Source organism: Larus michahellis, chromosome 18 (genome assembly GCF_964199755.1).
Source record: "Larus michahellis chromosome 18, bLarMic1.1, whole genome shotgun sequence".
NCBI classification, from domain to species: Eukaryota; Metazoa; Chordata; class Aves; order Charadriiformes; family Laridae; genus Larus; species Larus michahellis.
Window position 1 is genome coordinate 2,117,729 of NC_133913.1, and position 25,256 is coordinate 2,142,984.

Here is a 25,256-nt window from a genome sequence, read left to right on the forward strand (position 1 = left end):
CGAATAAAGTTATGAACTGGTTGGCGGCGGGCGCTGCCGGGGGGTTGGCGCGCGGACACGCCCGCCCTCTCTCTTTCTTTTTTTTTTTTTTTTTTTTTTTTTCAACAAAATAAACGAGGAAAACGGTCGCTGCCTGCTGCTTCCTGCCTCCGCGCACCCCCCGCGCGTGACGTCATTTCCGCCGCCGTGACGTCACGTGACGTTGGCACGCGGCCCGGCGCCCGCCTGCCCCCTGCCGGGGAGAGGCGGGGAGCGGCCGCTCGCGGGCGCCGCCGCCGCCGCAAGGGCTGACGGGACGGCGGTGACGTGCAGCCGCGCGGGGGCCGCCGGGAGCTGTAGTCCGTCCCGTGGTGCCCCGCGCCGCCGCCCGCCCCCGCCTCTGCCCAAGATGGCGGACCGGCGGCGGCAGCGCGCCTCGCAGGACAGCGAGGACGACTCGGACTCGGCCGCCTCCGACAGCGCCGACTCGGCCGCCAGCGCCCCCCGCTCCCGATCCGCCTCCGGTTCCGGATCGGGATCTGGTTCCCCCCGCCCGCCCCACCGCCCGCCGCGGGGCTCCGCCGGCGCCCTCAGCGCTGGGCCGCGGAGCCGCGGGGCCGAGAGCGCCGCCGGGGGGGCGGCCAAGAGCGCGCCCGAGTCCGAGTGTGTGAGTGCGGGGGAGGGGTGGTCGCGGGGCCTCGGGAACGGGGTGGGCCTGGGGGGCGAGGGGACGAGGGGACGGGTCTCCGGCGTCAGTGGGGCTGGGGGGGCAGTTGGGGGGCTCAGAGGCGGTGTGGTGGGGTGGCACTGGAGCCTGGGGGAGGGATTGGAGGCACCTGGGGGGACGCTGGGATGCGGGGGTGGGCCTGGGGAAGCGGGGGTGCGGTTGTGGGGGCTCGAGGACGGGGTTGTGGGGTTGCACTGGGACCTGGGGGGGGGAAGGGGTTGGAGAGGTCTGGGGGCTCGGTGGGGTGGTGTTGGGATCTGGGGGGAGTTGGAGGGACCCGGGGGGGGATACTGGGGTGTCGGGGGGGGGCTGGAGAGCTGAGGGAATTGGGAGAACCGGGCTGGGTCCCCCTGTGTGTGCAGGGGGGGCAGCCTGGGGGGAGAGCGGGGCTCTGTGACCCCCCAGTGCTGGGTAGGGGCTTCCCCCTGTGTCCCAGGGCCGGCTCCGCGCTGCGGGGTCCCGTCCCCCAGCCCTGGGGTGCGGGTGGGGGTTTTGCTGCTCCTGCTCTTTATCAACCCCGACCAGCCTTTCTTTTAAGTGAGGGCTTTAAAAACCTTTTCCGGGGAGTTTTGTGGCGCTGCCCTCCCCCACCGCTGCAGGGCAGTTCTCCTCCTCCTCCGGCAGCTCAGGGCCGGGTGGGATTTTGTCTTGTGCTGGGTTTATAGTCCTAGTTATTTCAAGTTCCCCCCAAGTTGCAGCGTATTTCTACTCGGTTGTTTTGGCGTTTGAGCTTATTTCGTTAACGCGTTGGCTGGTTTTATTTTTGATCTGAGGTTGTTTTTACTGCGCGACTCGATCAGTCTGTTCTTTTACTAGAAACTTTCCCCCGTCTGAGCTGTTCCGCTTCATCCAGCGTCTTCTCTCGGGTGCAGGGTTGTATTTCTGTCGCCGGAGTCTCTAGCAGATGTCTCCCTAAGCTTGGTCCTGCTCAGCATCTGTTCGTTATTCCTGGGCTCCTGCTTTAAGTAATCCTCTTGTCCTTTCCCGAGTTAGCTGTCTGGCTCTCCGTTATCGGAGGGGGGCCTGGCTTGTCTGTCCATGTCCCTTTTCTCTCTGAAGACCCCCAGCAGTTAACAGAGTTTATGCTTTTTTCTCGAGCTGCGTTCCCCCAGCATTGCTCACTCTGGAAGGATCTTAGAGAAAGGTACTGGGAGCCCTGAATTTGTTTCTTCTTTCTTGGTCACTTGAAGCTGAACGTCCAAGGGCAGATGTGATAGGAGCAGGGCCGGACCTTGTCATAATTATGTCTGGGATCGTAGGATGCCACAGGGACCCGGCTGCTGACCTTCCCCTCCGCTAATGCACCTTTTTCTCCCTCTCTCCGCAGGAAAGCGAGGATGGCATTGAAGGAGATGGTGAGTAACGACTCTCTCTGGCATCGCAAGTGCCGTCTGCGTGCAAAGAGTAAAAACTGGGCAAAATGCCTTTTCTAATACTCCTGTGGCTGTTGTCATCCCAAATATTACCTCGTAATAGCAGGCAAACGTGGGGTGCAGGGACAGTATCCCACAAACTCGCCCTTGCTTCCTCCTGTGTGAGCTGGCGATGGTATTAGCGGTTATCAGGGTGGTTATCAGGGACACTTTGGTGCTGGCCTCTGACGTCCCCTTGCTGGGACTGCTCAGCGTGTGTTTGCCAACGCTCGCCCGCAGCGCGGCGTGTTATGCTCGGAGAGAAGCTGTCTCTGTTTCTGCCCTGACACCAAACTCCTTTCTCTCCCCTGCAGCTGTACTCTCGGATTACGAAAGCGCAGAAGACTCAGAGGTAAGAGGAGTCTCTGTCCTAGTGATTAGAGGGTTCTGCTGAGTGACTGCATCGCGCATAATTTTAGCACAAAACCCAGTTTGTGTCCTTCGTTCTCTTCCACTGACCCTGTTGGCGGGGATTGCCTTTGCCTTAAGATACCAGCTCGTGTGCTTCGCACCGGCTGTGCAGAGACTCGGAGCGAGCTGCGCTGCGGCGTGGTCATCGCTGCTGCAGAGGAAAACGGTCTCTCCCAGTCTGAGCCTCTCCATGGGCAACTCCCTCCCGCGCGGTGCACGGCGCTGGGCACAGCCCTGGCGAGAAGCCACCTGCGCTGCTGGGGGTGCATGTAGGGCCAGTATGTACAGGGTGGAAAAAAGCACCTCCTCAGATGCTGTATACTGGGAGCAGGATTTTCCGTGGCCGAGAAGGGTGTGGAAGGAGGTGCAGGATGCTGGTTGTGTTTTAATTAGTTTCGAAATTAACGTAAGTGCTGGGTTGGAAGCATCCCAGGCGGCATCCCTGTCTTCTGCAGATGGAGGGGTGACGCACCCCGTGAGTGCTGGCAGCTCCGTGCTGGGTGTGTGCTGAGAAAATCCCCCCTCGCGGGCACCGAGACCCCCTGCCTGCGCCTGGGCAGCAGCCTGTGGCTTTCCCTGCATTTTTAGTTCAGAACTGGAAGTTTAACATCTTGCGGAAGTTCAGAGAAGTTCTGGTTTCTAATGACTACAGTGAAGGTTTTCTAGAGAAAAGCCTTCTCTTGAGGCAGGTGTTGGGGGAATCTTGAGAGGGGCAGCTATAAGAGAAAACACAAAACAACGAGGCAGGTGAAATCAGAGCTCACAGGGGCTGTTAATTTGTGAATTAATCTTTGCCATTAGTTAGGAAGGAGCATGGCGGGCTGTAGAGGCACGTGGAGGGTAAGGGGCAGCTCCCCGCGTTCACCGTTGTGGTGATGCAGCAGCTCTTCAGACCTGGAAACCTGCGCAGAAGCTCCCCGCGGGCTCGGAGCACATACTGGTGCGGGCTGGGCCGCTGGAGCAGCGGGGGTATTGCATCACTGACATGCCAGGATGACTCTGTTCCTGTGCCTAAAAATAATGCCACGTCTGGGTTTCCCCAACGTAAACAAAAGGAGCAGTTGATGTGCAAATACGCTGTGTTGAAAGAGAAAAATAGAGCAGTCTTTTTGTTAATCACGCAGAGCTATTTTTAGTGTCAGTTCCAGCCTAAGCAAGGCTTGCAGGCTCCTGGAGGGTGAAACGAGGTCACGCTCCTGCGAGCAGAGTGCTCGGAGTGAGTCAGCTGAGTAACTCCAGGGAATTTGGAAGCGCGGCACTGCCTGGATCCGGGCCCTCGGTGTGGGAAGGAAGGGATGGTCTGAGGGCCCTTGTTCGCTGGTCTCCCAGGCTTGCGCGAGCCCTTTCCTTTCATAGCGGTGAGAGGCTGTGGCTTTGTGGGGGAGCTGGTCCCGGCTCTGCTCTAGAAGGCCCGAGTCTTGGGTCTGAAGTCGCTGGTAGGAGGTGGTGGGGAGAGGTGTTGGGTTTAGTCTTTGCTTTTTCCGTAAAAATACAGGGATAGGAAAGACCTTGAGAGCTAATCGTCTGCTTCGAAAGAGTCAGGCCCCTAACAACTGGAACAGGGATCTAACTCCAGATCTGGGGACTTGTGCAGGGAAATTCGTGGGGGACCTGCTGCTAAAGGTGCTTTGATGAGTAATTGGGGCCCTTTCAGGCAGAAGAGGAGGATTACAGCGAGGAAGAAAGTGCCAAAGTGGAACTGAAGCAGGATAGTAATGACTCCTGCGAGTCAGCGGCAAAAGCAGAGAAAGGGGATGAGAAACCTGACTCCAAAGGTGCTGTAACTGGTGAGAGGCAAAGCGGGGACGGGCAGGTAGGTGTTAAACATGCACTCTCTGGGCCGTGGGGGCTTTCTCGCAGAGGGACTGCTGCAGTGGTAAGAGCTGTCTGATTTTGACAGGAGAGCACTGAACCTGTTGAAAATAAAGTTGGGAAAAAAGTTCCCAAGCACCTGGACGACGATGAGGATCGAAAGAACCCGGCTTACATCCCACGCAAAGGGCTTTTCTTCGAGCACGACCTCCGAGGGCAGACGCAGGAGGAGGAGGTCAGGTATGTGAGCATCCCCCTTGTGTGTGCCCCTCTCTGGCAGAGTGAGGACGTTTTAGCTCTTAGTTTTGAAGGAAAGACTGAGGGTGGTGCAAAAAAAAAAAAAAAGCCACAAGGAAAGCCATTTCCCGATGAGCAGTGACCCTCCTTGCTGCTCTTTTGGAACTCGCAGCGGGTAGAGCAGCAGGTGCTGGGCAGGAAGAGCGGGAGGAAGAAGAGACACTGTCTGCTGTGCACACCCTGCCGTAGAAATGCTCTGTCTCTGCATGTGGGGCTGGTTGAAGCTGCCACATCTCCTTGGCTTTCCACCAACCTCTTGGTCCTGCCTGCGTAACTGTTCCAGGCCGAAGGGTCGTCAGCGAAAGCTGTGGAAGGATGAGGGCCGCTGGGAGCACGACAAATTCCGGGAGGACGAGCAGGCGCCCAAGACCAGGCAGGAGCTGATCGCGCTTTATGGTTATGACATCAGGTCAGCTCACAACCCCGACGACATCAAGCCGAGGAGGATGCGCAAACCGCGGTGAGCAGCAGAGTCCAACTAGAGCCTGGCCAGTCCCAGGGGAAGTCAAGTCTGAAGCCCCGAAGAGGGAAAGCCCTTTGGTTGGCTTTGACCCCGGGGTGGGACCTTGGTCCTGGGATTTATGGATGCTGTGTCCCGGAGAGGGTTTCCCTGGCACAGTGGTGCTTCTCACCCGGGGATTTCTTTCCAGTCATTTGTACTATTTTTTCTCCCTCAGGTTTGGGAGTCCTCCTCAGCGAGACCCAAACTGGTCCAACGAGAGGCCAAATAAGCCCCCAAGGCACCAAGGCACAGACAGCACTTCAGCTCCCCCGCGTAACTTCACCAACAGGAACTCGGCAGGAACAGGCAGGATGCACCCACCTAGGAACTACCCGAGGATGGGGGGCTACAAAGAGACCCGTCCAAGCTACCGAACTTCGGAAGCAAGCGTCCCACATCTGTCTCGAAACGGCGAGCAAGCTAAACAGGAGAGCAACTATCGAGCGAAGCGCGCAGAGCAAACCCCACCCAGAGATAAGTCACCCGAGATGGAAGCGGCGCATGTCCACAGCAGCCCTGTGAAGGAGGAGGTCGCTCTGGAAAACCAAGCCATGGCTGCTGATGCTGCACAGCCACCGCCAGACAGACCAGTCGAAAAGAAGTCTTATTCCCGGGCAAGAAGGACCAGAGTCAAAGCTGGGGATGCAGGGAAGCTGGCAGATGAAGTGCCCGCTTCAGAAGGGCTGACTCCTGTGCCTCCAAAACCTGTGCAAGCCGAGACGTCGCCCCCACCAGCCAAGAGCAGTAACTGGGAGTCGCCAGTAGAATCCAACTTGGATGGACTCGAGCAAGAGATGACCCAAATGAATCTCACCGAGCAGAACTGGACTCCGGGGCAGTCGCAGTTCATACAGCCCCGGGAGCTGAGGGGTAAGTGGGCGCAGGCTGTTGGTTTCCCACTGCAGCCCCAGCCAAAGGCAATCCTGCGTTTGTGTAGTCAGTCAGAGCTGAATTGTCTCTGCCTTAGTCCAGTCTCAGGGTAGGTATGTGATGGCGATGCACCCTGCTGAGAAAGTGCACTGGAGATGGTTAGAGGGGACAAAACAGAAGAGAAAAAGGGGAAATTAAACATTCCCGTGTAGGTTAATTGAATTAGGGCTGGGAAGGACATAAGAGTAGATCCTTTCGCTCTGTCTGCCCTGTTTTGCGTTGAGAACATGGAAGGTTCAGTAAAGCTGAAGGCTTGCGCGTGGAACAGGTAACAGGGACTTTGCGCGGTGTGAATCATGGTGAGACAGGCTCCTGCGGCAGGAGTCAGAGTTCGGGAGATAAGGGGCATTGTGCTTGGTTGGCAGGTAAGGGTAATGAATAATCAGGCTCCCGTAATGTCCTGGTAGGAGCAGAAGGGAGCTTTCCTCTGTTTATCGGCTCATTTCCTAGCATTGAGAATCAGTGGCCACTAGCTAAGGCCTGACTGGGGTGGGCAATTCCATTTGTGCCTGGTAGGAGGAAGCTGCTGTGTCGGCGGAGGGAGGGAGACGTGGCAGAGTGCCCCCCGCGCGAGCTGAGGGCTGAGTTCTAGTTGAGCATCCATGCAAGAGGTCATTCAGGTATAATTATCTCTTTACAGAATTAGACTCTTTTCTGGGGAGTGTTAGAGTCCTTCCCAAGGGACGTAAAACTGGAGCAAGGAGAAGAAAGTGACTTGCCGCTTTCGTAAGCGTATCTCGAGGTTTAGGTCATGAAACCATGAGTCTTCTTGCACTGATGTGGCTGGTAAAATCTTTGTGTGGACGGACCCTTGTTTTCGGCTGCGGATGCGAGTAGACAGGCTTTAAACATGCCAGGAGAATGAGAGTTCAAAAGCGCTGTGATTTGCAGATGAGATTACCTTTTTTTTTTCTTATAAGCTTAAAAATAAAGCATCTCAACAAATTTAGCATGAGACAGCTCTAGACTGCAGGTAGGAGACCACTTGCTGTCCGTAAGAAGGACGGGTTACTCCACTGTCCCTTTGTTTCTTCCTAGCAGAGAAGGTAGGAGTTAATTCTGGGAGGCGTTAGGCTAGCGGAGCCAGCCATCAGGTCATTCTGTACGTACAGCATGTAACCCTGTGCGTGTATTTGCAATACCGGTGAGCGATCCGTGGGCACTTCCAGTGTTTGTTTTGTCCCCGTTCGCTCCCCTGGAATCGCCTGTGATCACTTTGGCACCCTGGTTTTCAATGTGCGCCGGAACTTAGTTGTTTGAATTAAAAGGAGCCCACGATGAAAGTGATTGCGCCCTGTAAAGAGTTTAAACTGCAGCTTACCCGGTCCCACGCGGATCCTTGTTTCTCCTCTGCAGACGTCCTTGTCTCCGCAGGAGCAGAGCTTAGATCAGGACCTGGATTTCAAGCTGAGGATTTTTTTTTTTTTTTTTTTTTTTTTTTTTTTTTTAGCAAGATTTAAAAGGTGTTGAGCAGCGTGGATGATTGCGCCCTGGCACAGCAGCTTCTAGCACCATGGGCGCAACAGCTTCTAATTTGCACTGAAATGCTCAAAATTGTAATCTAAGAGATGAAGTTGTTAGAAGGTTTCTTGTCACGAAGGCAAGATGTGTCCCTGTTTGTGGTACAATAACGTCCCCGGGCTGCTGGCGCTCGTACACCTCCTGGCAGCGCCCTCGGCGGGTGAGGTGGCTCTTTACTGGCAACAAATGCAAACCGTAATAACCAGTTTGTTTCTTCCTCAGGTATTCCTAACCATATGCATGTGGGAACTGGGCCACCGCCTCAGTTTAACAGGATGGAGGAAATGGTAAAGCGTGTTGCGTGGAGCGTGACTCTTGCTTTTAAAGCGCGGGAGCTGAGCATTTATTTGTTTCTGGGTTGCAGTAATTAGAGGCTGCCCGTGACGCCTCCACCTTTCCCTTTTGTGGGTGTTGAGAGTTTTTACCGTGTGTCCGAGGCTTGCGGGGGAGCGGGTCCGTGCTCCTTTGCTGGAGGGGGGGCTCCTGCCCCTCGCACTGACCCTCCCGATGCCTTTGGACTCTTCCAGGCGGTGCAGGGGGGCCGTGTGAAACGCTACTCGTCGCAGCGGCAGAGACCGCCGGTGCCGGAGCCTGCCCCCCCCATGCACATCAGCATCATGGAAGGGCACTACTACGACCCACGTGAGTGTTTCCCTCCCACTCCTGAGGCTCCGTGTGCGCTCACAGCTGAGCAGCTGGAGCAGGAGTCCCCCCCTCCTGTTAGGGTCAGGAAAATTGGGGGCTTTGTCTTCCCTTCCCTTTGCAAATAGTGTCCTGGCATCCTCTTGGATGGTAATTAAAAGGCTGCTCCGAGCCTCCCTGGTTGGTGTTTAAACCCACTGAAACACAATTACCACCTCCCCTCCTTGTGCAAGGGCTCTTTAGGACACTGCTTTTCCTCATGACAACTAGGATTTAAAATTAACTTGAAATCAGAGCGATGTCTTTGACATTCAAGAGCAGGGAGAATTACAGGGCCAGACTGGGGATAGATTAGAAATTTACTCCGGCATTTAAAGTGTTGGAGAAGAAATTCCCCGAGTATTCTCCTGCTTTGTAAAGGGAGTAGGAGGCTTTTCTGTCGGGAGTATGTAGCATCTGTGAGCCTGGTAGACTGCGTGTGCCGATGGGAATGCAGCTTGCGGCACTGCGTACCAGTCTTGTAACGGTAGCTGGCTGGGGGGGGTGTGTGTGCGTGTGACTTGCTGCAGTAGAATAAAATTTGCTGGAGCTTTTCCTTACCAACTGTTGTGTGTTGCAGTACAATTCCAGGGACCAATCTACACCCACAGCGAGAACCCGTCCCCGCTGCCGCCCCAAGGGATGATCGTACAGCCAGAAATGCACCTCCCTCATCCAGGTGAGGAACCAGCACCCCGGCGGGGCACGAGGCAGCTGGTACCGACCTTGCGGTTGTGCCCTGGGGCAGCTCAGGGGAGCAGATAACTCCGGTTTCACACAGCCTCTGTCGCTAGGGGAATCCATTTTTCCTATTTCTACAACATGGAAGAGACCCGCTTCCCCCATGCGGTGAGGCTGGATCAATACAAATTTTACGGAAAGAAAAATAGACGTTTCTGGCTTTTGCAGCCAGCGCAGGACCGAGATGATCTGAACGTTTTGGCACCTCTAGCTGGATGTCTGCGGGTTCTGTGCAGACCCTCCTGGCTGAGTCGCATCCCCTTCAGTGGGGCGCTTGGCTCTGCCAGCTGTTGCGCTAGGCTGGTTCTTCAGTCCCTGCTGCTTGGAGAGCAGAAAAGAAAAGCAGAAATGAGAGCTGTTGAATTGGCATGTTCTCTATCTTGCCCACAGAAACTGTTTCCTGAAGTAGATGTGCTGAGTGGGGCCGTGTCCGGTTCCGGTGAATCGGGCCCCAGCATTGGGGAGGGGGCCGTGCTCTGCTGTGCGGAGAAACGCTTCCTTTTTTTCCTCCCTGGCGTAGGAGCTGAGGCCTCGTGGCTGCAGAAGAGCCCTTTGAGCAGAGTGCTTCTCCTTCCTGCCACAGCGGGGAAGGCACAGCCACGCTGACCTGTTGGCGTCATAGCCACCCCGGCCCTCCGCGGGACACCCTGGCTTTACACGCAACATCGCATTCAGCTTACTTACGTTATTTCCCAGGTTTACATCCCCACCAGACACCAGCCCCCATGGCAAACCCTGGCCTGTACCCTCCGCCCGTCTCCATGTCCCCGGGCCAGCCCCCGCCGCAGCAGCTGCTAGCGCCGACTTACTTCTCCCCTCCTGGAGTCATGAATTTTGGGAATCCTGGCTACCCCTACCCCCCAGGAGCGCTCCCCCCTCCGCCCCCTCCTCATCTCTATTCCAACACGCAGGTAAGCCAGCTGCGCTGCGCGTCTCCTTCCCGAGCGGGAGCCATGGAGAGCAGATGGGGTCGTGCGGGGTGTGGGTATATTCCCTGAGGCTTCCTGGGAGAGGACGGGGAGCAGCTGGGCTGCTTCGTGGCAGGAGGTTGTTTACTATCGTGGCTCTCTTGGCTTGGGGCGGGTAAATGAAAAGGGCTGCTCCCATGGCTGCTGCGCAGCTGCCCCAGAGTTAGGGTCTAGTGGATGAAACGCCTGTAGCGGTGGATCTCAGAATTGAGGTTTTCCCCTACAGAACAGGGAAACAGCCCACCAGGAGCTTGGGAATGGTGATGTCCCCTCCAGGTCCGTGCTAAGCCAAGGACACCTTGAAAATTGCTTTGGAAGCCCTTTCTGTTTGAGATGGAGGCAGGAGGCTGGAAACTGGCTGGTGCTGTTCTTTGGCACCGACCGGGAAAGCCCGTGGTGTGACCAGCGCGGGGCTGGCTTTTCCTGCTCCGCGTCCGACCTCGGTGTCCTCGGTAGCTGCTGGGCAGCGAGGAGACGGATCTCCGTGGGCGTTGTGACGAGGAACCAGCCGCTCCCCGTGGCCGCAGTGCGAGCGGCACACGGCTGACACGCAGTGGCAAACCAGAGATGTGCACACTCCCCGAGCCCTGCAGCCTCTCTGACCTTCCCAGCTGCCCTGGGCTGATCCCAGCTGCCCCGGCAGGGAATTGCTCTGCTTTTGGGGCACATCCCGAGCCCCCAGGGCAGCTGGAGGGGATCTTGGTGCGAAAGGGAATTGTTACCTGCCTTGTCTGTGCAGAAAAACGAAAGCCGCTGCTGTTGCAAAGCGCAGACGTTGTGTGGCAGTTGGGAAGCTCTGCACGGTGAAGGAAACCCATCTGCCGCGAACTTCAGCCTGGCGGGGGGGCTGCGGTTGCTGCAGCCTGTCCCTGCCCACCCTGCCGAGAGCAGGGAGCGCCTGGGCAGGGGCAGGGGTGGGCGAGGGTCCCCCGGGAGCTGGAATTGCCACTGGTTTTTGTAGCCTTGGGAGGGGGGGGAGCGCAGCACAAATCAACCCCCATCCCCCTGTGGCTACTCACCTTCGGCGCTGGGTGGTGGCATCTTTTCACAGCCCGGTTGTGTGTGGTAAAGGCTGCGTGAGACGCGTGGTGCTGTCGCAGGGGATGCAGCTTTCTGTGTCCCCGCCACAGCAAAGCGCACTGACCCTTCTGCTCTCTGGGAACGCAGGCCCAGTCCCAGGTGTACGGAGGGGTCACGTACTACAACACTGTCCAGCAGCAAGTGCAGCCCAAGCCTTCTCCGCCTCGAAGGACGTCCCAGCCTGTGACTATCAAGCCACCGCCTCCGGAGGTACCGTCCCCTTGGCGTGAGTCTGTGCGTGTGTGGTGCCGTACCCTTGGGGTGTGCGTGGTGCTGCAGTCTCCCATCCAAAAAAAATACGTTGTTCCGAGGAAATCTTAAACTGCCTCATCTTTTGACGTCTCCCAAACCTCAGCTTCTCCTTGCAGGTGGTAAGCAGGGCTCCAGTTAATTTGAGTTTCTAAATACTTTAAAACTAAACCCACGTAAAAAGTAAGTCCAAAGTTGACTCTTGCTTTTTTTTTTTTTTTTTTTCCTCTCTTAAATTTGTTCAGGGTAGAAAACAGAACATGCTAGAGAGAGAAAAATCCAGCACTAAGCTAGGAGGCAGTGACTTCTCTGGAAGAGCAAACGTCGAGCCCTTAGCAATAGATAACTCGTGCAGCAGACTTAAAGGCTTTCCAGAGATGGGAGCCTTTTCTCGGCTCTGGGAATTATTTCCTCGCTCCGGTACTGGGAGCTCTGTGTGTGTGTGTGCGCGCGCCAGAATGCCACGTGTGTGTTTGGTTTCTTTTTTAATACCTTGCTTAGCGTGTGGGAGCTGAGCAAGCCTGAATCGCGGCAAGCCCAGACCCGGGCAGGCATGTGCCGGTTGTTTCCCCGTACGCGGGGAGGCGGCGCGCGGCATGGTAGAGGGCTGGGAAACATGCAGCGTTTGTAGATCCACTGTGAGATCATCCGATGGAGGTGCCCTTTGAAAGCCCTCGCGACGGAGAAATGTTTAACCACGAGGGAAGGGAGCTGGTTGTGCCCGGAGTGGGCTCGAAGGCGCAGGCAGGCAGTGGCCGCGTTTTGGCACCCAGGAGTGGAGGGTTTTTGCTCGCAGGACCCTGGCGATAGCGCTGCCACCCCCCCCCCCCCGGCGCGGCGTTTGCGATGGGGCAGCCTAAAGCCTCTGCTTCTCTTTCCTCTTCCCCACCAGGACAGCAAAGGTGAAAAAGCAAAGGAGAGGAGCAACACGTAGGGACGCGGCCGCGGGAATCCCAACGCCAGACTCGGCACCTCGGCAAGGAGGAAGCTGCTTCTCGGGAAAGGCTCCTTCCCTGTGCGTAGGTGAGGCAGCGGGATGAAATCGGCTGCACCGTCTTGTGCTCAGGGCCAGGCACCTTCCCTCGCTGGTTTGACCAGTGCCCTCCCGAAAACCATCTCGCCGCTGCTGATCTGCCCTCCTTCCCCCCGACACCTCGCTGGGGCACAGAGGTCACCGAAGAATCAACCCCCGGAGTCGGTCCCTGACCACACGTTCTCGCAACTTCTCTCTTTTACTAAACGTCTGCCCCTTTTCCCTCTCTAGGATGTTAACCTCGACTGGCTTGATTGTGGTCTCTGTTTTTATTTAAGAAATGAAGCAGCTCCATCAGTAAAGCTGATTTGTTTCTTTTTGGGTATTTTGAATTTGTTTGTCTGGTTAACCGGAACGTAACACCCCCCTGCCCCCCGCGGAGACAGCTGCTAAGTGAATTCTTCATTTCAATTCTCTTATTAAATTAGCAAGTTTATTTCTGCCGTTGGTGAAGCATAGGAAGGGCAGCTGAGCGCTGTGAGGCCGTCAGGAACGCGCTGGCTGTGCAGTCACCACTTAATTTAGAAGCTCCTCCCGTTTCTTTTTCCGAACAAGCCCCGTTGGTAACGCCCGTCGTTGGCGGTTTCTGTCCGTGTGCGTGCGAGCTCTCAGCTTGCATCAGGTGGGAATCCGTGTGTGCGGACACGGGGCGACCCCCTTCCCCGCTGCCACGAGTCCACCTTTAGGGCGGGTGGCGGGGGGAGGGTATTTCCACCCACCTCCTGCACCTCTGCCAAATCGGAGTCAGAGAGGAGGGAGGTTTATGGGCGTCCAGGCACCTCCGCGCTGCCAGAACAGCCCCGCCAGCAGACAAACCAGCTCGACGGGGCTCCTAGCGCTTGGGTGTTGCTGCTGTGGAAGTGGAAGGGGGTGTTGAAACCCGCCCCGACGCATCCAGCCTGGGCTCCCAGCCCCGCGCCCGCCGCCGCCGCCTCAGCCGGCGTTCCCCCGGGGACCTCGGCAGCCTTGTTTCCCCCGTTAGGATTTGGAAGCCGATCTGCCAGGGCGACTGGCACTGCAGCGCCGAGCGTGCCAAGCCGGGCCCGGCTGTCCGGCCCACGCCGCAGCACAGCACTGCGCCGCCTCTCTGCAGCACGCATCCCGCCGGCACCGCGGCAGGCGCGGCGGCTCCGGCTCCCAGCCACGCTCCTCAGGCTTGGCGGCGGCCTCGTAGCCCTTTGCAGATTGCATTAGGAAACTTGGCAAAGGCGAAGGCTGCCGATCCCTGCCGCTCGCCCCCGGCACGTGCTGGGGCAGCATGGGCAAGTGCCAGCTGCTGGCGCAGGCCACTTGGCGAGGGGGGGGATCATCGTCGCCGCTCCAAGCGAGCGGCGGCTTGGCCTCTGCGTCCCCATCTGCGGCAAGGCGGGGGTGCCCAGCGCCCCACCTGCCCGCTCTCTCATCGAGATGTCACGCGTGCCCGGCTCTCCGGCAGAAATACCTTCTTTGTTTGTTGTTTGTAGCTCGATGACCTTTTGTACCTAATTTCAGATGTCAAAGCGACGTTTTCAAAGCAGAAATCCCTTCTGTTGGAAAGGTACCTGTTTCTCTGCCTTAAGGCTGAAATGTGTCGTTAACATATCGGTCGCGCGACGGAAGTCCTGGGCCTTACAGCCCTGTGATGGGTTTTTGGTTTTGTTTCTTTGGATTCCTGTCCCTTAGGAGTGCACATTTGTAACCAGCGTTGTATCGGCACGCAGATGAGAACACATTTTAGAAAGCAGCCGCCTCTCTTGTCTCTCTTTCCTCAGGCTGAGACCTGCAGGGACAGCGTGCGCGTCCCCAGGAGGACCCATGTCCCTTCCACCGCCGTGTTGGAAAGCTCAGCCGTGTGCCGGGAGCTGCTCTCCCCTTCCCAGGAGCTCCTGGTGGCGCTGGAAGAGCCGCCCTTGCCCTTGCGCTGGTGTCCTCGGGGAGCGGCGGGTCCCCGAGCCCGGCTCTGCCCCGGCAGCGGGGCTCGGCGCAGAAGCGAGCCCCCTCCTCCTCCTCTCCCTGCAGCCTCTCTCCCTGGTGGGGAAGGAACAAGTGGTGTGTAGGTGGTGCGGGAGCTGCCGCCCGCGCGCTTCTGCGCCGCGCTGCCTCCCTCCGCCTCGGCACCGCAGCCGCTGCCTGGCCCCCGGCCCGGCTTCCCACGGCAAACGGGGGGGTGGGTGGCACCTACCCTCCTCCCGCACCCTCCCGGCACACCCCCGGTGTCGAGGGGGTGTCGAGGGGGCACTGCCATGGGGTCTGCCCTCCTGCAGCCCCCCCCAGGTGGCTCGGGGCTGGGGGACGCGTGGGGAAGGGGAAGGACAGAGACCCCGCAGTGGAGGGTGGGTGCACCTCAACTGTCCCCCTGCCCCTTTCTGCTCTCCTCAGCTCCTGCCCTCGCTGGTGGAGTCCCAGAACCCCTCCGGCAGCAGAGGTGGGAGCCATCGACCTCCTGCCTCTTCCCTCGCTGCCCCCCTGCCTCAGTTTCCCTCCCTGGCAGGGGGCTCAGGGCTGAGCCCGGTCAGGGGCCAGCTCGGACCATGGCAGAGACCCCGCGGAGGAGCTGCCGCGGGCGAAGCCCCTTCAGCAGGGGCTCTCCCCTTCCCCAAATGCCGAGATCCCCTCTCCCAGGGCTGCAGTGGGGAAGTGGGTTAAGGCGCTGGCTCGGGGAGGGATTTTTCCCTGGGTGTAATTTTTCCCTCCCACACAAGGTCTGTTTTGAGCGGTGCCTGGAGGCTTCGCACCCCCCGCTCGGCTGCCGGGGCGGGGGAACGCAGCGCGGCTGCAAATGGAGGCGCAGGCTTTGGGAGGGAAGCGCCTGCTCTAGATCCCAGCTCGTTAGGAGAAATAACAGCAAATTAATTAAGCTAATAGCTCGTTCTGCGCCAGCGGTGCCCCCGTCCCTGCCGAGCTGGGGGAGAGGAGCTGGGTCGAGCCGATGGGCCCGGATCTGGGGTGCGTTTCCCGGGGCTGAGCGCGACCCTCGGATGCTCTGGGTCTCTCCCGCCTGCAGCCCCGCTGCCACTGGCGAGCGCGACCTCCCTGTGCCTCAGTTTCCCCTCCTGCCTCCTCCAGCCTCTGCTGTCGGAAGGCCCTCTCTGTGCAGCCGCAGCCCGGGAGCGGGGACCGCTTGTACCCGGGGCCGGGCACCCTCGATGGCTGCCCCTGGCAGAGGGGACAGAGCAGCTCAGCCGGGAGGGAGCGTTTTGGGATCCTGGGGGGGTCTGAGTGCTGGGGGCCTGGCGGATGGAGGTGCCATGGGGCAGACAATGGCCGTGCCGTGCTATGCCATCCTGCCAGGCCCCCGTGTAGCTGGGGATGGGGACGTGGGGACGCGTTTTGACGCTTCCCTGCAGCCGCGCGGATGGAGTTGCCAAGCAACTGCCGGGTGGAGGCGAAGCGGGAACAAAGCGGGAGCCGCCGGGACCCCCGTCCCCTCCATCCCTCCCGAACCCCCTGGGTTTGCCTGCCCGGGCACGGCGGGGGCTACGGGGTCACCGGCCGTGTCCCTCCTCGTCCCACTCCGTGGCTGTCGCAGGGAGCGAACCCCGGGGGATGGTCGCGGGGGTGGGGGGGACAGGGTCTGTCCCCCCGTTGCTGTCACCACCATCGCTGTGCCCACGGGGCTGCAGAGCGGGACCCCTCCACGGTGCCTCCCCAGCCGCTCGTGGCGGGGCTGGGGGCTGCGGTGCTGGGGCCGGGGGGGTGCTGGGCACCCAGCGGGGCGGCGGAGAGGGGGGGGGCACGGTGGCTCTGCCCCAGGCGGGTGCCACGTCCCACCCTGCCCTGCCCCGGCACCTGTCCTGGCCTGCCAGCCCGGCAGGGCCTGTTCCCGGCCTGGCAGGCAGCGCGGGGCGGGGGGGGGCGGGGGGGGCCAGGCAGCGCCCCAACCTGCCCAGCCCTGCCCGCGGGGCGGCCCCGTCCCTGGGGGGTGCCCTGCCAGGGTGGGGGGTCCCGCACCCACCCCTGGCCCTTTCCCACGCTGCGAAGGGGCGCAGAGGGCTGGGCTGGGGGGGGGGGGGCGGGGGGCAGGAGCGGGTCACCCCACGCCTGGGGACGTGTGTGTGTGTGTGTCCCCGCCCCGCGGAGGGGACACCATGGTGGGGGACGGTGCCGTGTGCCCCAAGGCTGCCAGGGCGTGGGGCTGGCACGGCGGGGCGGGGGGGAGGGCACGGGGGTGTGCTGGGGGACAGGGCGTCGGGGTGTGCCGGGGGTGTGACACGGGTGTGACACGGGTGTGAGACAGCACATGGGGGAGGGGGTGGTGAGATTGTGTCCTTTCGGGGTGCGCGATGGTGCCGCTGGTGTGACAGCGGGGGGGGGGGTGGTGGCGCTACGTGTGTCCCCCCCCGCCAGGCTGCACGGCGGCGGGGGGGTGCGGGGGCTCTGCCAATGTGTCCCCGGTGCGTGACGGATCGCGCGGGGGCGTGTGGCCGCGTTGCCGCTGTTACGGTTCTGCGGGGGACGGGGGCGGGGGGGGCGGTACGGGGGTGTGCAACGCATCACCTGTGCGGGGCTACCGGGCGGGGTGGGGGGGCGACCGTGTCCCGCTGGGTGCCCGCCGCCGGTGCCACCGCATCCCCGGGAGGGCTCGGTCCCCGGTGCCGTTGCCGGTGCGGCGGGGGCGGGCAGGTGCCGGCGGCGGGGCCGGGGGCGGCGGCGGGGCGGGGCGGCGGGGCGGGCGCTGGCGCTGGCGGCGGCGCGGCGGGCGGGGAGCGGCGCCGGGGCCCGAGCCCGACCGGGAGCCGAGCGGAGCCTCCCCGCCGCCGCCGCCCATGGCCCCCTGAGCCGCCGCCGCCGCCGCCGCGCCCGGGCGGCCATGAAGCCGCTGGAGAAGTTGCTGAAGAAGCCGGGCTCGCACCTGCCCGCCCGCCCCGCCGCCGCACCGGGACCGGCACCGGGGCAGGGATCGGCACCGGGACCGCGGCGGCAGAGCCTGTCGCGCCCGCCCCCCTCCCCCGAGGAACCGGCGGGGCCGGCGGGGCCGCAGCCGGGGGGCGAGGGCCGCTGGTTGGAACTGCGGCCCCCGGAGGCGCCGCTCCGCTCCCCGGAGGAACCGTCCCCGGGGGGAGACCGGGACCGGGAACCGCCGAGCCCGGAGCCGCCGCCCGCCGCCCGCTGCTGCTGCGGCTGCGGCCCCGCCGCCCCCGCGCCCCCCGAGCGGCTCCTGGCCGCGTTGCTGGAGCGGCTGCCGGCGGGCGGCGCGCACGGCCGCGGCTGCGGAGCAGGTACCGGGGGGCGGGGGCGGCCGTGCGGGACCCCCGGGGGCGCGGACGGAGGTGGGGGGGGGTGGGCACCGGCGGGAGGCGCTGCGGGGGCGCCGCGGGCGGGGGATGCTGGAGGGGAGGCGGGATGCGGCACTGGGCGGGGGGGCCGGGGGTGGCTGACGGGCGCCCGGCTGCTGCCCGGGGGATGCGGTGATGGGCGTCGGGGTGGGGGATGCCGGGGTCGGGGGCGCCGGGTGCGGGGCGAGGCGGGTGGCACCGCGCAGGGCGCAGCAGGGTGCCCGGTTGGGGTGGCAAGGTCAGGTTGGGTCCCCAGTGGCCCGTGGCAGCGGGGTGCGCGGGGGCGTTGCGGGGTGCGCGGGGGTCCCGGGGGTACCGCGGGGGCTCAGTGTGGCAGCGAGCTCGGTGGCAGCGCCAGGCCCAGTGGAGGCCAAGGTTGGCCGGGCACCGACTGCCGCCGCGCCGCGCGGAGCCATCAGCCTCCCGGTTAATCTTTAACGTTTTCCCGGTGCTAAAATTAGCCCCGACGGGAGCCGCAGCGGTTGGGGGGGCCGGGCAGACACCCCTTCCCCGCACCCCGCTGCCGTCCCGCCGCGGCTCCCCATGCCGGGGTGGTTTTGGATGCACGGAGCCGGGCTGGGAGTGCTCCCACGCCATGGGGATCCCTGCTCCGGCCGACCCCGCTCGGCTGCCGGGATGTGGGGTGTCCTGGGGGGCAGTGGGACACCCTGACCCGCTGCCAGCCCCGCGCTCCAGGCACGCCCGGGGCCGGGGTGGGGCTCACCCCCCGACACCGGGGAGCCTTTCGGGTAGGAGCGAGATGGGACTGGCAGCGCCAGGCCCTGCCTGTGCCAACATGCTGCCAGGCCCGGCCCGGCGGTGCCCGGGCTGGCGGGGAGCCGGGGGGGGGCAGGACCCAGTGTGGGGGTCTGGGGGCTCCACCAGCCACGTTCTCCTGGTGCGGGAAAGCCATCCCTGCGCCCGCTCATGGTGCCTGCGGCTCTGGGAGATGTTGTGGGTGCTGCAGAGGGATGGGGAAACTGAGGCAGGGCTGGAGGGGACTGCACCCTGCAGGAGCGGGGAGGGGGGGTGTGTGTTTGGCGCCTTCTGCCCCCCAGGCTGAGCCCGGGAGGGGGCTGCAGCCGGGGCAGGTGGGGTGGGGGATCTGGGGGCCGTGTACCTGCCCTGGGGGCGCCCCCACGCTGCCGGCGCCCCTCCTCATCCCGGCCCTGATGCGGGTGCAGGATGCTGGACGTGGGGCACCGGCCCTGCGGTGCTGGGGGGCTGGGCTGGGGGGGCCCGTGGGTCCTGCCTGTGCCCCAGACTGCCGTGTCCCGTTTTTGGTGGCAGCTCATTCCCCACGGGCGCTGTGCCCCGGCACGGTTGTGTCGGGGGAGCCTCAGCCCCAGCTTGGCACAGATCCGTGGCCGGGTTAATGGAGGTGGCCGGGGGTTTGCTCGGCACAGCCCGTCCTGCGGGGACGGGTCCTTGGACCTTGAAAGGGCCCTGTGGGGGCACTAGGGTGCCACCACGGCATCCCTGGGGTGCACGGGCACAGCCCCCTGGGCACCCATCCAGCCGGAGACCCGCTCGGGTCCCAGGGTCGAGGGCTGCTCCATGAGGAGCGGTGCCTCGTCCAAAGGTCGCGGCGGTGGCTGGGTGCTGGCACTGCTGGGCACCGCCACCGGCGTCGGCCCCGCGACTCTCCCGGCCAGGACGGGCCAAAACACCCTCCCCAGGGCCGGTGCCTCCTGTGCTGGCCCAGAGAGCCCCACTGCAGGCACCGGCGCAGCGTGCCCGGAGCGCGGCTGCCTGAAGTTGTTGCCGCCGCCTGCCTCAGTTTCCCTGTTGCCCTGAGCTGTGTCCTCGTTTCCCCGTGGCCGGGCTCTCGCCAGGGCCGGCAGGAATGCCAGGGCGTCGTGGCTCAGGTCCTGCCCTGCCGGCACCTCTGCCCCTGCGCCGTGCTCCTGCCGGGCCCCGGTGGCCCTGTGGGGCTGGGAGCGGGTCCGTGAGTCAGTGCCGGGTGCAGGGAGGGGGGGGCTCGGCGTTGGGCTCGGCGGCTCCCGGCATCGTCTTGGCAATTGGCATCTCTCCCCTCGGCTACCCACTGCCGTGTGGGGTGTCGGGGAGGGGGCTCTGGGGGTGTCGGTAGGGGGGCTGTGCAGCGGGGTGCCCACACCTGCCCCCCCCCACCCCCGTCTCCCCCCAGAGTCGCTGCTGGACGACATCGTGCTCACGCACTCGCTCTTCCTGCCCACCGAGCGCTTCCTGCAGCAGCTGCACCAGCAATATCCTTGGGGGGGGCCACGGGGGGCGAGGGGGTGGGGGGGGTTGGGGGGGTGCGGGGAGGGCGTTGGGGTGCCACGAGGGTGGGCATGAGGGTGCGATGGGGAGGGGTCTGAGGAAGGCACCGGGGTGCAATGAGGGTGGGCAGGAGGGCTGTGGGGAGGGGTCCGAGGTCGGGCATGGAGGGGGACATGAGGGTGGCACAGGGGTGGGTGTAGGGTTGCAAGGAGGAGGGCAGCGTGGCGGGGAGGGGGGGGACACAACACACACATGGGAGCGGCAAGGAGGGAACTGGGGTGCCGCGAGGGTGGGGGTGCCGCAAGGAGGGCAGGGGTCTGGGCACAAAGTGGGCAGCGGCGTGGGCATGGAGACGCTCGGAAGCGGGGTGGCCGGGGACAGCGGGTGGCCGCAGGCCGGGGTCCCTCTTTGCCGTGGCACCTCCTTGACGGGTGCCACCTTCGTGCTGGCGGGCGGCAGCCCCCCGCCGCGCTGGGAGGAGGGGGCCGGGCTGCGGCGCAAGCGGGCAGTGCTGGCCGTGCTGCTGCATTTCCTCGAGACCTACAAGGGGCTGCTGCAGGAGGAGGAAAGCGCCGGCAAAGTGATCAAGGTGGGGGTCCACCCTGCTGCCCCCCTCCCCTCTCTCACTCCATCCCACCCAGTCCTGACCCCCCACCCCCCCCCAGGAGCTCTACCTGCTCATCATGAAGGACACGTCCCTCTACCATGACCTGGAGGACGACATCCTCAAGCTGCACCAGCTCGTGGAGACCGTGGAGCTCAAGTGAGTTGAGTTGGGGGGGACGATGGGACGGGGGGGGTCCCCAGAGGGTCTTGGGGGGTCGGGGTGTGCCAGGGAGGGACAGGGAGTTGTGGTCCTGGGGGATGCCCAGGGGCTGGGGGGGGGTCGTTAGCTCATTAGCAGCCCTTTGGTGATGAGAAAGGACCTGGGTGGGGGGTTTGGCCCCCCCCCCGACTCTGGCAGAGCACCCCGGCACGGCTCGGGGTGCGACACCCGGGGGTGCTGGCCGTGCCGGGGCCCCGGCACGGCCAGCACCCCCGGGTGTCGCACCCCGAGCCGTGCCGGAGCCTCGCCTGACCCCGCGCCGGTGCCGCAGGGTGGCCGACGAGACGCCCCCTCCGAACAAGCAGGTGAAACCGCTGTTCAGGCACTTCCGTCGCATCGACTCGTGCCTGCAGACGCGGGTGGCTTTCCGGGGCTCCGATGAGAGTGAGTGACCGTGGCCGGGTGACGGGGGTCCCTTCCCCGTCCCGTCGGCGGCCGTGAGAGGCCTCGCCTGCTCCGTGCCTCAGTTTCCCCAGTCGGGGCTCCGGTACGCTCCGGCTCCGGTGTGGGATCCGGCGTTTCCCTGACACCCCGCTCGCCTCTCCCCAGTTTTCTGCCGCGTGTACATGCCCGACCACTCGTACGTCACCATCCGCAGCCGCCTCTCGGCCTCGGTGCAGGACATCCTGACCTCCGTCACCGAGAAGCTGCAGTACTCGGAGGAGCAGAGCGCCCGCGAAGACGCCCTCATCCTCGTCACCATGGCCTCGTCCGGAGGTGCCCGCGGGGCTGGGTTTGGGGGCGGGGGAGGCTCGCAGGCAGGGAATGGCAGGGGGGGGGGGGTGTCCGGCCGGCGCTGACCCCCCTGCCCGCGCTCTGCCCGCAGAGAAAGCGGTGCTGCAGCCCAGCGAGGAGTGTGTCTTCACCACCCTGGGCATCAACAGCCACCTCTTCGCCTGCACCAGGGACACCTTCGACTCCCTGGTGAGCACCGCGCCGTGCCGGGACACCCCCAGCCTCCCCCCCCTCCAGCCCCCGCCGCTGCAGTGACCCCCTGGGTGGAAGAGGGGTCACCCCCGTGGTCCAGCCGCCTGCTCCAGCACCTTCCGAGGGTCTCCGTCCTCGTGTCCCCTCGCAGGTGCCGCTGCCCGAGGAGATCCAGGTGGTGCCGGGGGACACGGAGATCCACCGCGCGGAGCCGGAGGAGATCGCCAACCACCTCACCGCCTTCCACTGGGAGCTCTTCCGCTGCATCCACGAGGTAGCGGGGGGTGGCGGAGGGTCTTGGGGGGGACGACAGGGACAGGGATGGGGATGGGCCATGCCTGGGGGGGCCCCTGGCGATGTGTGTGCGCGCGTGTCCCCCAACGCCGGCAGCTGGAGTTCGTGGATTACGTGTTCCACGGGGAGCGGGGCCGGCGGGAGACGGCCAACCTGGAGCTGCTGCTGCAGCGCTGCAGCGAGGTGCAGCACTGGGTGGGCACCGAGCTGCTGCTCTGCGAGTCGCTGGGCAAGCGCGCCCACCTCCTCAAGAAGCTCATCAAGATCGCCGCCATGTGAGTGCGGGGACAGGGGGGCGATGTCGGTGTCCCCCCCCCACCACCCCCTCACCCTCCCTATGCCCCCCCCCCCCGCCACCTTCCAGATGCAAGCAGAACCAGGACATGCTCTCCTTCTACGCCATCGTCATCGGGCTCAACAACGCCGCCATCAGCCGCCTGCGCCTCACCTGGGAGGTGAGGGGCTGGGGGGGTGCCCTGGACACCCCCCCCCGAGTGCTTCCTGACCCCCCCCCGTCTTGGGTGCTCGTGGCCCTCCCTTGAGCGCTCGTGGTCCCATCCCCGGGTGCTCATGGCTGCACCCCCCCGGGTTTGTCTTGCAGAAGCTCCCGGGAAAATTCAAGAACCTGTTTCGGAAGTTCGAGAACTTGACGGTGAGAGGTGCCCGGGCTCCCCGCGGGCATTGGGGGAACCCCTGTGCCCCCCCCCCCCCCCCCCCCCCGCCCCTCCCAGGGGGTATCTGGGGAGCTGGTGGGCAGGGGGGGGGATGTTCCCACACCGTCCCAGGGTGTCCTTTTCCCCCCCCCCCCCAGACCACCAGTGATGGCCACGGCCCTGGTCCTGTGGCAGCCAGTGTGGCGGGGGGGGTCCAGGGCAGGGTGCTGGCACCCACGGGGAGCTGCCCCCCCCCCAGCCCTGACCCCCCCACCCCCCCCCCAATTCCTGCCCCCAGGACCCCTGCAGGAACCACAAGACCTACCGCGAGGTGCTGGCCAAGATGAAACCCCCCCTCATCCCCTTTGTGCCGCTCATCCTCAAAGGTGAGGGGGGGTGGGGGGGCACGGGGGCTGCCCGCACCCCGTGTGGGCCGGGGTCTCGCTGCTGCCCCATGGGACCCCCCCCCTCACCCCTTGCTCGCCCCCAGATCTGACCTTCCTGCACGAAGGCAGCAAGACCCTCCTGGATGGGCTGGTCAACGTGGAGAAACTGGTGGGTGCCCCTCGCCATGGGGGGGGAACGTGGCAGAGAGACCCCCGGGGTGAGGCCAGGGAAGGGGGACCCCACCGAGGGGCTGTGGCCCTGCAGTGGGGTGGGGGGTGGGGGTCCCAGGGGTGCAGAATAGCAGCCCTGGGGGGGTCCCTGGGGGTGGGGATGCCCCAGGGTGAGCAGCAGGGTCCCAGAGGGGAGACAGTCCCCAGGGTCTGGGGGGGCAGGTGGTCCCCAGGGGGCCGGGCAGGGTCCCGTGGGGCCGGGGGCTGACAGGGGGGGTGCTCTCTGCCCCAGCACTGCATCGCTGAGAAAGTGAGAACCATCCGAAAGTATCGGAGCCGCCCGCTCTGTGAGTACGGGGTGGGGGGGGACCGGGACCCCCACAGGCCCGGCCGGGCAGGGGCGAGGGGCCAGCGCTGCGGGAGGGGGCTGATCCCATGGGACAGGGGGGTGTGTGTGGCCCCACCACCCCCGGTGCTGGCCCTGCGGGACAGGGATGTGTCTGGACCCACATCCCCATCGCTCTTCATCCCGGCATCTCTTCACCCCTGCGCCCCCCTTCCTGCGTCCCTGCATCCCTGTCCCCGCATCCCCGTCCCCGTCCCTGCATCCCTATCCCATCCCATCCCTGCATCCCCTTCCCCTTTCCCTCATCCCTGCATCCCCATCCCTTCATCCCCGCATCCCATCCCCCGTTCCCATCCCCCTTCCCACATCCCCATCCCTTTTCCCACATCCCTGCATTCCTATCCCATCCCTGCATCCCCATCCCCATTCCCGACAACGCTGCATCCCATCCCTGCATCTCCATCCCCTTTCCCGCACCCCCTTTCCCAAATCCCTGCATCCCCATCCCCTTTCCCAAATCCCTGCATCCCCATCTCTGCGTCCCATCCCCCTTCCCGCATCCCTGCATCCCCATCCTCTCCCTGCATCCCGTCCCCATCTCTCCATCCCCATCCCCTTTCCCGCATCCCTGCATCCCATCCCTGCATCTCCATCCCCTTTCCCGCATCTCCATCCCCTTTCCCGCATCTCCATCCCCTTTCCCTCATCCCTGCATCCAATCCCCATCCCTGCATCCCCATCCCCTTATCCCCATCCCCTTTCCCGCATCCCCATCCCTGCATGCCATCCCCTTTCCCCCATCCCTGCATCCCATCTCTGCATCCCCATCCCCTTTCCCGCATCCCTGCATCCAATCCCCATCCCTGCATCCCATCCCTGCATCCTCATCCCCATCCCCTTTCCCGCATCCCCATCCCCTTTCCCGCATCCCCATCCCCTTTCCCGCATCCCCATCCCTGCATCCCATCCCCTTTCCCCCATCCCCGTATCCCATCTCTGCATCCCCATCCCCTTTCCCCCATCCCTGCATCCTCATCCCTGCCTCCCCATCCCCTTTCCCCCATTCCTGCATCCCATCCTCATCCCTGCATCCCCATCCCCTTTCCCGCATCCCATCCCATCCCGCCCTGTGCTGGGGGCTGCCTGTCCCCCCCCCAGGCCTGGAGCTGGAGGCCTCCCCGGGGCAGCTGCAGACCAAGGCCTACGTGCGGCAGCTGCGGGTCATCGACAACCAGAACCTGCTCTTCGAGCTCTCCTACAAGCTGGAGCCCGGCGCCCAGTGAGCCCGGGGGGGGGCCCCGCGTCCCCCCAGCACTGACGCACTTTGCCCAGGGGCCCCAGCGGGGGCAAGGAGGGGGGGTGTGTGGGGGGTGCAGTGGGGCGCTGCCCCCCACCCGTGGCATGGGGGGGGGGGGGGGGGCGTTTGGGGACCCCGGACGCATTCCCCCCCCCCCCCTCCCCCCCATCCCCCCTGGCACCCCGTTGCCCCCCCCCCCCTCCCCCTGGCTGGGGTGCAGGGACCCCCCCCCCCTTTATTTTTGTACATGACACCCCCCCCCCCCCCCCCCCAATCCTTCCCTCATCAGACGTGTATATTTTGTACCGAACCGCCGTCTGGAATTGTACATTTATTTTTTAAGAAAAAGGAGGAAAAAAGGCAAAAAAAAAAAAAAAAAAAAAAAAGAAAAGAAAAAAGAAGTAAAGCCCGGGGCGGGGGATACGCAGAGCCCCAATAAAAGGCTGTCCCGGCGCCCGTCTGCTGATGTCATGCTGGGGAGTGATGTCATGGCCGTGCTGCTGGGTGACGTCAC

At 63.6% G+C, this 25,256-nt stretch overlaps 2 protein-coding genes across 3 annotated transcripts; both read left to right on the forward strand.

The window, feature by feature from the left end:
* The first annotated feature begins 284 nt into the window (after nucleotides 1–284).
* CASC3 (CASC3 exon junction complex subunit) lies at nucleotides 285–12,668 on the forward strand. 2 transcript variants are annotated; one of them, XM_074561729.1, is made up of 13 exons: nucleotides 285–646; nucleotides 2,034–2,061; nucleotides 2,433–2,470; nucleotides 4,184–4,342; nucleotides 4,430–4,581; nucleotides 4,922–5,098; nucleotides 5,316–6,010; nucleotides 7,814–7,878; nucleotides 8,119–8,233; nucleotides 8,853–8,951; nucleotides 9,710–9,924; nucleotides 11,149–11,271; nucleotides 12,203–12,668. In XM_074561729.1, exons 1-13 carry the CDS (start codon nucleotides 389–391, stop codon nucleotides 12,242–12,244), a joined length of 2,166 nt encoding a protein of 721 aa, XP_074417830.1. In that variant the 5' UTR covers nucleotides 285–388; the 3' UTR covers nucleotides 12,245–12,668. The 2 variants fall into 2 exon arrangements, with proteins under 2 accessions (XP_074417830.1, XP_074417829.1); XM_074561728.1 differs by having other exon boundaries at nucleotides 318–646; nucleotides 11,149–11,287.
* A 4,352-nt stretch (nucleotides 12,669–17,020) lies between these two features.
* Nucleotides 17,021–24,895, forward strand: RAPGEFL1 (Rap guanine nucleotide exchange factor like 1). Its single transcript, XM_074562269.1, has 15 exons — nucleotides 17,021–17,541; nucleotides 19,748–19,826; nucleotides 20,281–20,431; nucleotides 20,508–20,605; nucleotides 20,940–21,052; nucleotides 21,218–21,385; nucleotides 21,495–21,592; nucleotides 21,747–21,869; nucleotides 21,986–22,164; nucleotides 22,254–22,344; nucleotides 22,491–22,541; nucleotides 22,841–22,928; nucleotides 23,033–23,097; nucleotides 23,392–23,446; nucleotides 24,604–24,895. Exons 1-15 carry the CDS (start codon nucleotides 17,133–17,135, stop codon nucleotides 24,726–24,728), a joined length of 1,893 nt encoding a protein of 630 aa, XP_074418370.1. The 5' UTR covers nucleotides 17,021–17,132; the 3' UTR covers nucleotides 24,729–24,895.
* Nucleotides 24,896–25,256: the final 361 nt, after the last annotated feature.